The 13819-nt window shown below is 38.9% G+C and overlaps 1 protein-coding gene across 1 annotated transcript; it reads left to right on the top strand.

Annotated features, from left to right (window-relative positions):
* The first annotated feature begins 4398 nt into the window (after window positions 1–4398).
* LOC121399166 lies at window positions 4399–8614 on the top strand. Its single transcript, XM_041579117.1, has 3 exons — window positions 4399–4786; window positions 5297–5396; window positions 6095–8614. The coding sequence occupies exons 2-3, from the start codon at window positions 5307–5309 to the stop codon at window positions 7919–7921; spliced, it is 1917 nt and encodes a 638-aa protein (XP_041435051.1). The 5' UTR covers window positions 4399–4786; window positions 5297–5306; the 3' UTR covers window positions 7922–8614.
* The last annotated feature ends 5205 nt before the right edge of the window (window positions 8615–13819 follow it).

A 13819-nucleotide genomic window follows, 5' to 3' on the forward strand; every position in this document is an offset into this window, starting at 1 on the left:
GTATTACTGCAAACACAGTCAGAGCTAGTTCAAAGTCAAGGCAAGTAAACTTTCAAAGTTTCAAATACAGCTTTATTAAAGATTTGTATGAGTTTATTTTGCTGTATCTTTAAAAGCCTCGCCCAAAGCTTTCTAGTCATCTGATTCAGGCACCCAATCAGCATTTGCAGCCTTTGTAATGTACTTGACTAATGGGCAGTGTTATATTTCTATCTACCTTTTCACAGAAGGAAACTCCCTCCCCCCTGCACTAACAAGCATTAATGGAAAATAAAAGTTAAAATCATAGAGATTCTAGTCACTTACAACAGGAATGATTGTGATTGCCACACTCAAATGTTCCCTTCCAAGAACTAGCTCTTATGGACACTTGGAGATTATAAAAAGATGTTGGTGCAGTACCCTAGCCTGTTTTTTTGTAAGAAAATGAGTGCTGGCTTGGGGTATCTGGTAAATGACTAGAAAAATTAGGGATGCCTTACAATTTGGCACCCCCAGTGAATTTACATTCTTTTTTAAAGGGTAAATATTCCCCTTATTTTGACATGACCTCATTCTGCTGGGAAAAAATGCATAAAGACTAGTCTAACTTTTAGAAATAAATTTAAATGCATTTTATGTTTTCATAACCCTACCTGATATTGACAGGAAACCATAAAAACCTGTGGGCAAATTTGTTGTCTATGTGTTCCTTAACCCCCCTCAGAGTTTCACTGTAATGTAACCAAACCCTTAGCTTGCTCCATTGTGAATGATGGATTCTGGGACTTTGAAGTCCCTCTGCTTTACAGAGAATATATGCAACAAAAACTATGGAAAGCAGATAGATGTGAGGTCTCAGAATTCATCACTTTAAAATTGAACAACTTGAAGGAGGGGTTGCATTACACTTTCAACACAAGGGATATTGGGAAATCGCTTGTTGAAATTATCATGCTTCAAATTGTTTGTGTAAACAAATATATATATTTTTATCTGGCAGGCCAGACAGTGTTTCTGGCCCTTTTCCATGTACCCCCCGCAACTGACTAAGCTCATGTCACACAGGGGAGGAGGGATATTTGCCCTTTAATATCACACAGACACAGTATCATGGTTCCTATCAATCTGTGGAATCAACTGTGTGTGTAACAATAATACTTGTATATTTATTTTATATCTGGCAGGTCAGATAGTGTTACTGCTCTTTTTTTCTACATACCCCCCCCCACACTGACCGATGTCCAAAAAGGGGGTGTAATTTCTCTTTAACCCCTTCCATCTCCTCTTCCCATAAAGCCCCTGAAAAGTTGTGACCACTGTCCCAAAGCTCTCACAGTCCATCAACTTCATAACAATTAAATGTTTAAGTCCCACCGATCTAGGTCTATATCACTTACCTATCATGCCCTTATTAAGATAGCGCTGCACTAGGCTGTTTCTCATCTTGTGTATAAGAGTCATTTGGTTTGCATCTGCTCTATCCAGTGTCTGCACCTGTTGGCCAGGATGCTGACAGATGGAATGTCACTGTAATGCGAGTATGCATTTTTGTGCCTAAACCCGCTTTGTGTGTGTCTGCATCCAGGTTGAGGTAGTTCCTCTGGGTGCAGACATAGGAGAGCAGAAGTGTGAGAGAAAAGGGTTGCTTGTTGTAGTGATGTGCGGACCGGCCTGATATCTGCAGTTTGGGCGGGTTTCCACCAACCTGGCACTACTATTCGCTGGTGGTGGGTGGGTCCAGGTTGAGCTCTTCTTCCAGTTCTCCGTGCCCGCCACCTTACACTGCCGGCTTCTGACTTCTGACTTCTTCTTTTGTAGATGAATGCCTGCTCACCCCGCCCCTTGTGATGTCATCGGTGGGGTGGGTAAATAAAAGGAAGCCAGTAGGTCGGCTCGGGTGGAGGGAGGGCGGGTGCGGGTCTGGAAAAACCCGACCCGCACATCACTAGTCAGTCAGCCTTGACTTATATACTGGCCAACAATGAGCCCAGTGTGGCAGTTTTATTATAACCACAGTCCACTATAACAAATTTTATTCTAAGTAATACTTATTAATACTTGATAAAATGTTTTGCTGTGGGTAAATCATGCTTATCATATATTCTTAGGTGCAACTCATTCACACATTCCCCATCTGCTAGCATGACACCTGTGCCCCCAGGTTCATAAATTAACCCTAGTGTCTCCCTAGTATCTCAAACAGCTGTTAAAGTTTAAAGGTAAGGGCACACCTGGCGATTCTGGGACAATCGCCTCTTCTTTGGGAGACTAATCTTCCTGAATTGATTCCCCCTGTCTTGCGCCGGCTATAAGGAAAAGCCACCTGTGGCATGACACATGCGTCTCTTCATTTTCCAAAGTCGCCAGAAGTTTCCTCATGAGGCAACTTCGGGCAACTTTGGAAAACGAAGTGACGCATGTCTTACCACAGAGGGCTTTTCCTTATAGCCGGCGCAAGACAGGGGGAATCAATTCAGGAAGATTAGTCTCCCAAAGAAGGAGTTTACTCAGCAACCTCTGTAAATGTGCTACAAATACAATGGTGACGCAAAGATATGAAAAATCAAATCAAATTGAATTACTTGGAGTAAAAGCTCTCCATCATTAGAACATCATCAAATATAAAAAAGTCTATTAAACTGTACTTGGTTGCTAGGGAGCTATCCTAGCAACCAATGTTAGTGTATTTCTGATGCAGTAGTGACTCAATTAAATTATTGATAAGGAAGACACGTATTTTCTTCCTATCTAACATTAAGAATGTATGGGCGGTCGGATCGCGGGCCAACATACAGGCAAAGATGCGATCCGACTGGGTTTTTTAACCTGCCCGATTGAGATCTGGCCGACTTTCGGCCAGATATCAATTGGGGAGGCCCGTCGGATGGCCCCACACACGGGCCAATAAGCTGCCAACTCTGTCTGCCTTTACTCTTTCCTTGGATTTTGATACTGCCTTACCCTCTTCCTTTTTAAATGCCTTGATCCACCTTAACGTACAGCTAAATCTAAATACTATTTGTAATAGCGATCGATTTGTGCCCGTCATTGGAGGACACACAAATATATTTGATTTCATAAGAAATACGATTAAAGGAGAAGTAAAGTGTAAGTCACTTGGGGATGCCAAATTTACCTGATACCCTAATAATTTACCTGATACCACATGTAGGAAGACATATTGGAGAGGGTTTTTGTCTTCCTCTGTCTTCCGCTGGATCAACTATCATTTAGGCAAGTTAAATATATAGACTTAAAAGGTTGAACTTGATAGATTTGTGATTTTTTTTTATTCCTACGTACTATGTTACTATGTTTATAACTATGTACAGTAGAAATATGTGTGGTAATTTATAGGTAGGTGTATGTATGTGCCTAAGTAATTGTTCATTATATAGAGAAGGAGCAGCATTCTAACTGTACATTGTTTATTCGTGCAATTTAAGTTAAATTTTTCCTCCTGGTGGATTGTCTGGAAGATACAAAACAGTAAGAAGAGTACCAACCTAGGTCAGCAGTTAAAGGGTACCTATTGCACAAAAAAGTTACCCCCAACCAAAGGTGTGGGCTGATAGAGCCCGCATTCCGGTTGGGGTTAACAGCACTTTTTTAAAAAAAAAAAAAAAGCCCCTGCCAATGCTAGCAAACTTGCACCGGGAGTGCCCCTTGGCGCATGTCCTGTCCATGGAGTTTGAAGGTGCCATCTTTTCCCATGCTGTCTTCTTCCTGGATCCATCGGCGCATGCGCAGTAGGAGCATTTGCTGGTTCAGCTCTACTGTGCATGCGCTGAAAGTTCACGAAGTTCGCCAATTTCTGCGTTGCCTAAAAACATGCCACCCCCAGTGATTTTAGCTTTCTGTTTCCTTGAATAGCATCATACCACATATAGTAAGGGTATAGAAAGAATAAGAAAAGATTCATGGAGATAGCCCAGTTTAAAGGAAAACTATACCCCCAAAATGAATGCTTAAGCAACAGATAGTTTATATCAAATTGAATGACATATTAAAGAATCTTACCAAACTGGAATATATATTTACATAAATATTGCCCTTTTACATCTCTTGCCTTGAACCACCATTTCGTGACTCTATCTGTGCTGCCTCAGAGATCACCTGACCAGAAATACTACAACACTAACTGTAACAGGAAGAAGTGAGGAAGCAAAAGACACAACTCTGTCTGTTAATTGGCTCATGTGACCTTACATGTGGTTTGTATGTGTGCACAGTGAATCTTACGATCTCAGGGGGCGGACCTTATTTTTTAAAATGGCAATTTTCTATTTCTGATTACCCAATGGCACATACTACTAGAAAAGTATATTATTATGATAATGGTTCATTTACATGAAGCAGGGTTTTACATATGAGCTGTTTTATTCAGTATCTTTTAATAGAGCCTACATTGTTTGGGGGGGGTATAGTTTTCCTTTAAGAGAAATTATATTTCAACAATAAAGGAGCTCTGATAAAACAGTATATATAAAATAATTTGTAAAGCATGTCTGCACCTGCTCAGTGTTTGTAATAGGTTTTATCATTTGCTATAAAGCCTTTACCATAATATTGTTTTTTTTATATATCACAGTGGACCTAAATTTTGTTGCCAATCCTGTCAATTACAAAACTGCTTTACATTGATCTCGTCTGTCATATCATATGCAACAGAATTACACATCTGCCCATCTATGGTAATTTGACCCTATTCCTGCTCCAGCTACTGGCTTGCAAGTTATCATCTCTCATCTACTTTGTCTGATGAAGCATTCCTTCTGCCTTCTGAACACAACAGATGAATCAGGTATACCCTAGTTGGGTCTAACATTTTTGTCTTGTTCTGTCCTAGAGTGACTAGAGTGGACTCAAACAGACAGATTTTTTTTTCAGTTGCTTAATCCTATAAAGGGCTAGTTCACCTTCTAACTAAACCTTTTAATATGTTACAGAATAAGCAATTCGTAAAGACATTAAATTTGATCTTCATCATTAATAGTTTTGGAATTATTTGCCATCCTCTTGGAACTTCTACTAGCTTTTTATTTTTTTATTTTTTTTACTTTTTTATTAAAGGAACAATAACACCAAAAAATTAAAGTGTATTAAAATAATGAAAATATCATACACATATATATATATATATATATATATATATTCTCACTGCAATTATTTGTTTTAATTTGCTTTGCGTTTCTAAATGATTGCATAATTTTCTCCCTTTCATTGGCTACCTTTAAATTGTATTTTTTATTCAATATAAAAGCAGTTTGGTTTTTTTGATATAATACAGCATTAACATACTTATATTCCAAAGCACTGTCAAAATGTCAGAAGACAGAACAGAGGATATTATTCAGTTTCTGCGTGATCGGGGACTGCAAGAAGAATTCTTATCACTTATTAAAACAGATAAGGTGAATTTTAAGTAGTATTACATTTTATCATCAGTATTTCATAGTTTTGGACCTGGTATGCAAAATCTGACCATACTTGTATTTGTTCATTATACAAAATGTTTCTTTGTTCCACAAGATAGAAACTCGCATTGGGTTTCTTTAAAGTGTGTTTGCGGTAAAACGCTTAAAGGACCAGTAACATCAATTTTTTTTTCAAAATAACTCAGTTTACGCTGCTCTTCAGAAAAGGCAATTGGGTGATCCATTGTGCATTGCTCGATTTCTCCTCCCTGCCTTCCTTATACGAGATAGCCAGGGAGGAGAAATCGAGCACCCCACGATGGATCATTGCCCTATCGCCTTTTCTGAACAGGAACGCAAGCAGAGGTTTGGTAAGTTTTTTCTTAAAAAAGACTTTAAGAATTTTAAGGTTTTTTTGTGCTATGCAAACATATGCAAACAATTTTAAAAAAAAACTGGTCCTTTAAGCAATCTCAAATAAGCATGTAAGTGCTTTGTATGAGAGAAGGAGGTCTCTGGATTTAAAATCTAAGCATGTATTTTTGCATTGATCTTACTCTTAAGCACAATTGATGTTTTTCTTAATTGATTCTGCTTCTTTTTTACTACATTTGTTTCTATATTTAAAAAAAGGATGTTAAACAAGAGACCATTTTATTTCATTCTGAGCTATTTCCAACTTTGTTTTTTTGCAGATTGACAGAGATGTTGTCTTGGTGTTGGATGATGCTTCACTGGCAAAATACATTCCCTCTTATGGAGACCGTATTGCTTTATTCAGTTACTGCAAACGCTCAGAGGCACCCTTAAAGTGCAAAATGGGACTCTTCGATAAGCTGAGAAAGCAGCTTAAACTAAAAAAAGGTCAAGCAGAAGATCATAGTCATCAGAGTAGCTCTAGCAACAATGAGCGTGAAAATGTTAACATAGGCAAAAAGAATAACAAAAAAAACACACGCAGTCTTGAAATTGGGTGGATTCACATAGAAGATTGCATTGTTAAGCAAGTAAGGGCCAAACAAGGGGGTGGAACCAGAAAAGTAGTTATGGGCAAAGATGCAGGAAAACAAGAGATTATGGATGAAGGAAAATGCCTTTTTTTCCCAAATGGAAAATCCAGCAAGGGTCACGAATCTTTATTTAAATTTGATGAATGTGACTTCCAGCAGAATTCACTCAGCCCAGATGTAACAATTGGGTGCATGTATGACACTATCAAACTTCCTGTGCTTAGGTTTTACCTGACTACAGAAAAAATAAACCAAAATTGTAACACAAATGCGTGCAACAGTGAATTCATGAATCAGCCGGGTATTTTGGTAACAGAACCTGAAACATATGTAGAAGGTTCTTTTACCCAAAATACTGTTGAAGAGGTGCAAGAACAGGATAGTTATAGCTCAAATATCATAATACAGGCCTCATTTGCATCAGATATCATAGTAAATAGTGATGACGAGATTACATTTGCCCCAATAATAGGGGTTGAAGACCTGAATGATACACTTTTGTGGCTAGAACCTAGCCCCATTAATTCCCCTGCCACAGAAAATTTTCATGTCATAACAATACACTATGCTAATTGCATGAAGGATATGATTGATGCATTTTGTGACCCAGATATCTTAACTAAAACATTAGATGTAAGGCGAATACTTAATGATAACACAGAGGAAGCTGGTTCTGGATCAGGTGTACTAAGAGATACAATCTCCCATTTTTGGCAAGAATTTTATGAGCGTTGCACTCTAGGTGCTCTATTAAAAGTACCCTTTATTAGACATGACTTCACAGCAGTAACATGGAAGGCCATCGGGAGAATATTTGTGAAAGGTTACCAAGACTGTGGTTACCTGCCTTGTAGACTTGCACTTTCATTCACTGAGGAAGTTTTATTTAACCATGTATACAGTAATGTTCTTGATGATTTTTTTTACTATGTAAGCTCTTCAGAGCAAGAAATTCTTAGTGCAGCTTTGACCAATTTTTCAGCTGTTGAAATGGAAGACATTCTTGATGTTCTAGATAACTACGGGTGTCGTAGAAAAATCTCTGCTGAGTCTTTTAAACAGACTCTACTGGAGATAGCACACAAAGAGGTTGTTCAAAGACCAATGTTTGTCATAGATTGCTGGAGAGAAATTATAAAGCCATTACTGAATCTGAGCCCAGAAGAATTGAAAAAACTGTATTTAGAATTGAAGCCAACTCAACGTAAAGTGTTGAAATTGTTAGAATTCCCTGAAGATATGACTCTAAAACAAAAGGAAGTTTCAAAGTACCTGAAACAATATGTACGAGAACTTGACCAGTGCACATTACCTAAATTTTTGAGATACTGCACAGGCTCTGACTTAATAGTCACTGGTAAGATAAACATTAATTTCGAAACAATGACAACATTCACCAGAAGACCAGTAGGTCGTACATGTGCATCAATTCTTCAGCAAAACTTTCCAGATTTCAGAGCTGAATTTAACGCTGTGCTTGAGAGCAATATATGGGTAATGGAATTTGTTTGAACTTCCTATTATAAAAAAATGCAGCATTAAACTGCACTAGGTCAAAAATTGCTACATGAGAACTATACCCATGGTCATCTTTAAAGCAAAAATAAAAATGTAATATAAGCTTCAAATAAGAAACTTTCTAAACACAAACAATAATAAACTCAGTAACATTTCTCAAATAATCAGGTTATTTTTGTTAACTATTGGCATCTGCTATTTTTATTCTCCATTCATGCAGTAGTTGCAGTGTCTGATTTTGATTGACGGGTAGGTTGAATACATCATTTACTTAGGGTGATCCCTTCGCCTACCAATTGTATTTGAATTATCTAATTTTAAACAACAAAAACATGACTCCTACATGAATTAGAGAATGAAGAGAGACAGATATACAAAAGGGGGATAGTTAAGAGTAACTGAATTATTTCAGAAAACTGTTCTGAATATATGATTGATCAAATTAAGAAAAAAAATGATTTCATCACGATAAAGCCTATATTACATTTTAATTTTCATGATCGTCACCCTTCAATTATTTTGAACATATTTTATAAATATTTGGGGATTTTCTATCAATGCATAATATAATATTCCAGTGATATTCCAGTATTGCAATACAGAAATTACTTATCAGTTAATGATAATTAGACCTTTAAAATAAGTGAATGTAAATTTCATGTGCTTTTCTAAGAACTTTTGGGATTTTTTTTTTATTCAAAGATATTAAGGGGAATGGGTACGGATATGATTGGATTTTGTTATAACATCACCACCTTCTGATCAGTTTCTGACCCTGACGTAGTTGAGGAAATTGTCAGGAGAAAGAAAGGCTTTTCTGATGGTCTTCTGCTTATGATAAACATTAGAAACCTCTGATAACATTTCTAACATTTTTCCTAAGCAGAAGAACATCAGATCAGCCCTCTTTCTTTCTCCTGACAACTTACTCAACTATGTCATGGTTGGAAACTGACCAGAAGTGGTGATGTTATAACAAAATCCAATCATAACCATACCCATTTCCCTTAATATCTTGGAATTAAAGGAGAAGGAAAGCCTGGATACACTTGGGGGTGCCAAACGTAAGGCACCCCAAGTGATTATAGCGATGTACCTCAAACCCAGGGCCGGTGCTCCTATCAGGCGAAATCTGCACGAGCCTCTGGTTATAGAAGCGAGCACCACGCAGAGATCAATACTTCCGTCTTCACGCTGATGTGCATTTCCCCGGACTGATGCATGCACATTAGAACAAAAAAGCAGATTTTAAAGTTAACTTTAATTTTAACTTTAAAATCAGCTTTTTCATTCTAATGTGCATGCGTCAGTCCGTGAAGATGTGCATCAGCGTGAAGACGGAAGTATTGATCTCTGCGTGGTGCTCGCTTCTATAACCAGAGGCTCGTGCAGATTTCGCCTGATAGGAGCACCGGCCCTGAGTTTGAGGTACATCGCTATAATCACTTGGGGGTGCCTTACATTTGGCACCCCCAAGTGTATACAGGTTTTCCTTCTCCTTTAAAAGACATTGAAAGTGAAGTGCTTAGAATAGTCCTTTCATCAGTTTTGCATTCACCTATTTTAAAGCTTTACTTATCGTTAAGCAAATGTATCAGTATCATTTTTCCTGTGAGGAAGAATTTAAAGGACAACTAAACCCCCTGGCACAAAACCTCTCCCTCCGTAGGCCCTCCTCCCCCCCCTGGGCAAATGCCCCTAAGATGCTACTTACCCCTTGGTGCAGGTCCTGTCCATGGAGTTTGAAGGCGCCATCTTCTTCCATGCTGTCCTCTTTCTGGATCTATAATTTGCTGGTTCAGCTCTACTACACATGCGCTGAAAGTTCACGAAGTTCAATCAGGGAACTTTGTGAACTTTCGGCGCATGCTCCTACTGCCCATGTGCCGCCAAAAGCTGATAGATCCAGGAAGAAGACAGCACGAGGGGAGTAGGGGTAGGGGTTTTGCGCCAGGGGGGTTTAGTTCTCCTTTAAAACCCATCCTTATTTCTAAAGTGATAACCCCCACATCCACTCAAATGCAATATTTCCTACACATACATTTTAACATCTCCCCATATGATGTTCTTGCTGCAGAGTTGAGCAGCTTGGTTTGTGATCATCAGCTATGGCTGCATCAAATCCACTGTCTTTCATCCAGGCAGTTATTGTGAATAGGAATGTTCCAGTTCATTTGCTCATGCTGATGATTGCTGCCAGAGTGGAAAACACTGGATGTAAAGAGGATGCCAACCCTATACATTTGGGAAGCTATTAAAAGGGTATTCTGTCAAAATGATCTAACAAAAAATGGTTAGGATGTACAAAATCTCATTATACTAAGCAACAGAAATATTAATGGGCAAACTTATGTACACTGTTGTAGACTAATGATTTAAGTGTCATACTCTTGGGCAAAAATGACCAGTATTGAAAATGTCACGCAAAGTAAGCCTTAAAGGCTGCACACTCTACAATAGATGGGAAACAAAGTAATAGGCACTCTTCCAGAAGAGTCGGGATATTAACAATTTGCGTGTGAGGCCAGCAAAATACAGAGAGCAAGTTTTTTAAATTTTTTTTTTTTTGCATTAGTTTATTTTCCATGCTCCACTATATTAGTCACATCAGCTACTTGGAACCCATTCTGCACCGAGAGAAGCAGTTTATAGACAAGCATGTAATATGTATGTTTCTTGCACTCAATTTGGACAGATTTGTTGCTCGAGTAACACAATGTGCTACTTTGAAGTAGCCACATCAGTAATGGTTGGTGTGAGGAGAGAGATTAGCTTAACCCCTTTGGAAGATAGCTTTTGTTTCTACTTGAGCGACATATTTACCAGTAGGTGAAAATCATATTGCTAACCTTGGAAATTTTCCATCAATAGCTGGCATGGCTAAAGTATAAGGTTATACACACAGATGTTTCATGTGCCCATCTGAATGTTATGGTTAAAGGAATCATTAGGTTCTTCTAGTTTAGTTTATGTGCAACACAAGGATAGAGTAAGTAAAGAGGTTGTTTTGGATAGTCTATTCTCATTCAAAAAAAATATTGTTCCATTTGCAGTTTATATTGTTGCAACTAATAATTACTGTTAGAAAATGAATCCTATAAAATAAAGATACCAGCACTCGATTCTTTTGCTTGCAGGGAAAACCCTTGCTAAGGTTTATTGTGCAGAATTGCGCACAATCTTTATTTTATAGGACCAATAGGAGGTTGCCGAATCCTCCATTACTGAGCACCAGGCTGCTATTGTAAGTGTTTGGTGAGGGTGTGTGCCCGCTCCAATTCATTTCAGAAAATTAATCCTGCAACTGGCTAGAATTGAGAAAGTTTATAATAATGATAAATGGAGTTTAATAATTCACTTCTTGGTATGGGAAGAGTTTTTACTTTATTTTCATATCCGGCTTCTAAACATTCACACTTAAAGGAGAAGGAAAGGCTGGAGGCACTTGGGGGTGCCAAACGTTAGGCACCCCCAAGTGATTGGATCTACTTACCTGAAACCCAGTGCCGGTGCTCCTATCAGCAGAAATCTGCACCAGCCCGGGGTTATACAAGTGAGCACTGCGGAGAGATGTACTTCCGTCTTCTTCTGTCTTTGCATGGCTGCGCATGTGCAGTAGAACGAGAAGCCAAACTTTAACTAATAAAAAAGGCTTTTTAGTTAAACTGCGCATGCGTTGGTCTGGGGAAATAGAAGGCAGAATAAAATGGAAGTAGATCGCTCCATGGTGCTCACTTGTATAACCCTGGGCCGGCGCAGTTATCTGCTGATAGGAGCACCCGCCTGGGGTTTCAGGTAGGTAGATACAATCACCTAACACTTGACACCCCCAAATGCCTCCAGCCTTTCCTTCTCCTTTAAAGAGGAATTCAATCCCTCGGACGCTAACCCCCACCCCCTGTAGGCCCCCTCCCTCCTCCCCCCTGGCCTACCTCTCCCCGCGGGCAAATGCCCCTAAGTGGCTACTTAACCCTCCGTGCAGGTTCCTGGGCGCCATATTCTTCAGCAACGTCTTCTTCCATTGGCGCTCTGCTGCGCATGCACAGTAGGACGCATTTGCCGGTTTGTACTACTGCGCATGCACCAAAAGTTCACGAAGTTCGCTGATTGAACCTTGTGAACTTTCGGCGCATGTGCAGTAGTACAAACCGCCAAATGCGTCCTACTGTGCATGCGCAGCAGAGCACCGATGGAAGAAGACGTTGCTGAAGAAGATGGCACCCAGGAACCTGCACGGAGGGGTAAGTAGTCACTTAGGGGCATTTGCCCGCTGGGAGAGGTAGGCCAGGAGGGAGGGGTTAGTGCACGAGGGATTGAATTCCCCTTTAAAGATATATAGGTCCTAGCCAACGAGGTCTTCTGTTTTATAGAGAAAATTTTTACCACACACATATTTAATGTTTAATATTAAAATAAAGCTTACCCATAAAAATGTTGGCCTCGATTTGATAAAGGGTGACATTTTTGGCTGTACCGTATTTTTCTTTTGCAGTGGTACAACTACTTGCCAGCAGGCCGTGGTACAAGATGGGCCCCCAGGCCCCCCCTGTCAGGTCCTCCCCCTATGAATGGTGTGCCTGAGTGCTGCTAGCATGTGCACTATAAAATCTCCCCCTGCCCAGCCGCTCACGATAACCTTTATCATAGGCCCCAAGTGGGTGTGGGCCTGGGTCCGATTGCACCCCTGGTAATTACACCACTGTTCTTTTGTGAGGGATGTATAGTTTTGCTATGTGGCATTAAAACTCACCAGATTTTTTTCCTTGGAAAAGTATTTGTCACAGAGCAAAATGACAGGATAAATATTTTATGAAGTCGTTTTTACACAAGTGCACGTTATATGGAAATTATAAAATTTATTCTAAAGCATAAATTGTTTTTGTTTTGAAAAATAAAACATGTATAGCATGTATGTTCAATGTATAAAGGGAATCAAAAAATCAACAATGTTTACTATGGTTACTAAATGTTTTGTAAAGTTTGCTATTAAACTTATTGACTAAATATCATGAACTGTTCTTTTTTAAAATGTAAATTCAAGTGTAAAATGGGAACAATATATAATTTTATGATTCGTATGATTTAAACAATGGTATTGCAGGAGGTTTGAACATGATTAAAATCGTGATTCAAAGGATGCCTGAAACCACCTTGACAGAATATTACAAGAGAGATGAGGAGGAGCTTTTCTCATCTTTCAACTGAAAGAATATAATGGAAAGGACATGTAAACCCTCCCCACAAAAAAATTTAATCAGTGAACACCCTCTTTGAAATCTTTAGATACCAGCCACTCGGTTGTTGATAGGTTAACAGTAAGGCTGCAGCATCCCCTTAAAGGAACAGTTCAGTGTAAAAATTAAAACTGGATAATTAGATAGGTTGTGCAAAATATAAATGGAGTGAGTGGATGTGTAACATAACAGAACACTACTTCCTGCTTTTCAGCTCTCTAACTCTGAGTTAGTCAGTGACTAAGGGGGGCCACATGGGACATAACTGTTCAGTGAGTTTGCAATTGATTCTCAGCATTCAGCTCAGATTCAAAAGCAACAGTTATGACCCACATGCCCCCACCCCCTGATGTCACTGCCTGGTAACTAATCAGTGGAAACCAAGAGAGCTGAAAAGCAGGAAGTAGTGTTCTGGCTATTATGTTACACATTCAGTCACTCCAGCCTTTATACATTACATTTTTGGCTAACTAACTATATTAGATACATTTTTTATTTTGCACAGCCTATCTATTTACCCAGTTTTTATACTGAACAATTCCTTTAAGTTCTTCACTGGGACTAATTCTGAATACATTTGTCCCTATAGTTATACAACTATGTAAGAATGTGGCTATGGTAAAATAAAGAGGGAATTTCATTTACTTTAAAAGACTCA

The sequence above is a fragment of the Xenopus laevis genome, chromosome 9_10S, assembly GCF_017654675.1.
Source record: "Xenopus laevis strain J_2021 chromosome 9_10S, Xenopus_laevis_v10.1, whole genome shotgun sequence".
In the NCBI taxonomy this organism is placed as follows: domain Eukaryota; kingdom Metazoa; phylum Chordata; class Amphibia; order Anura; family Pipidae; genus Xenopus; species Xenopus laevis.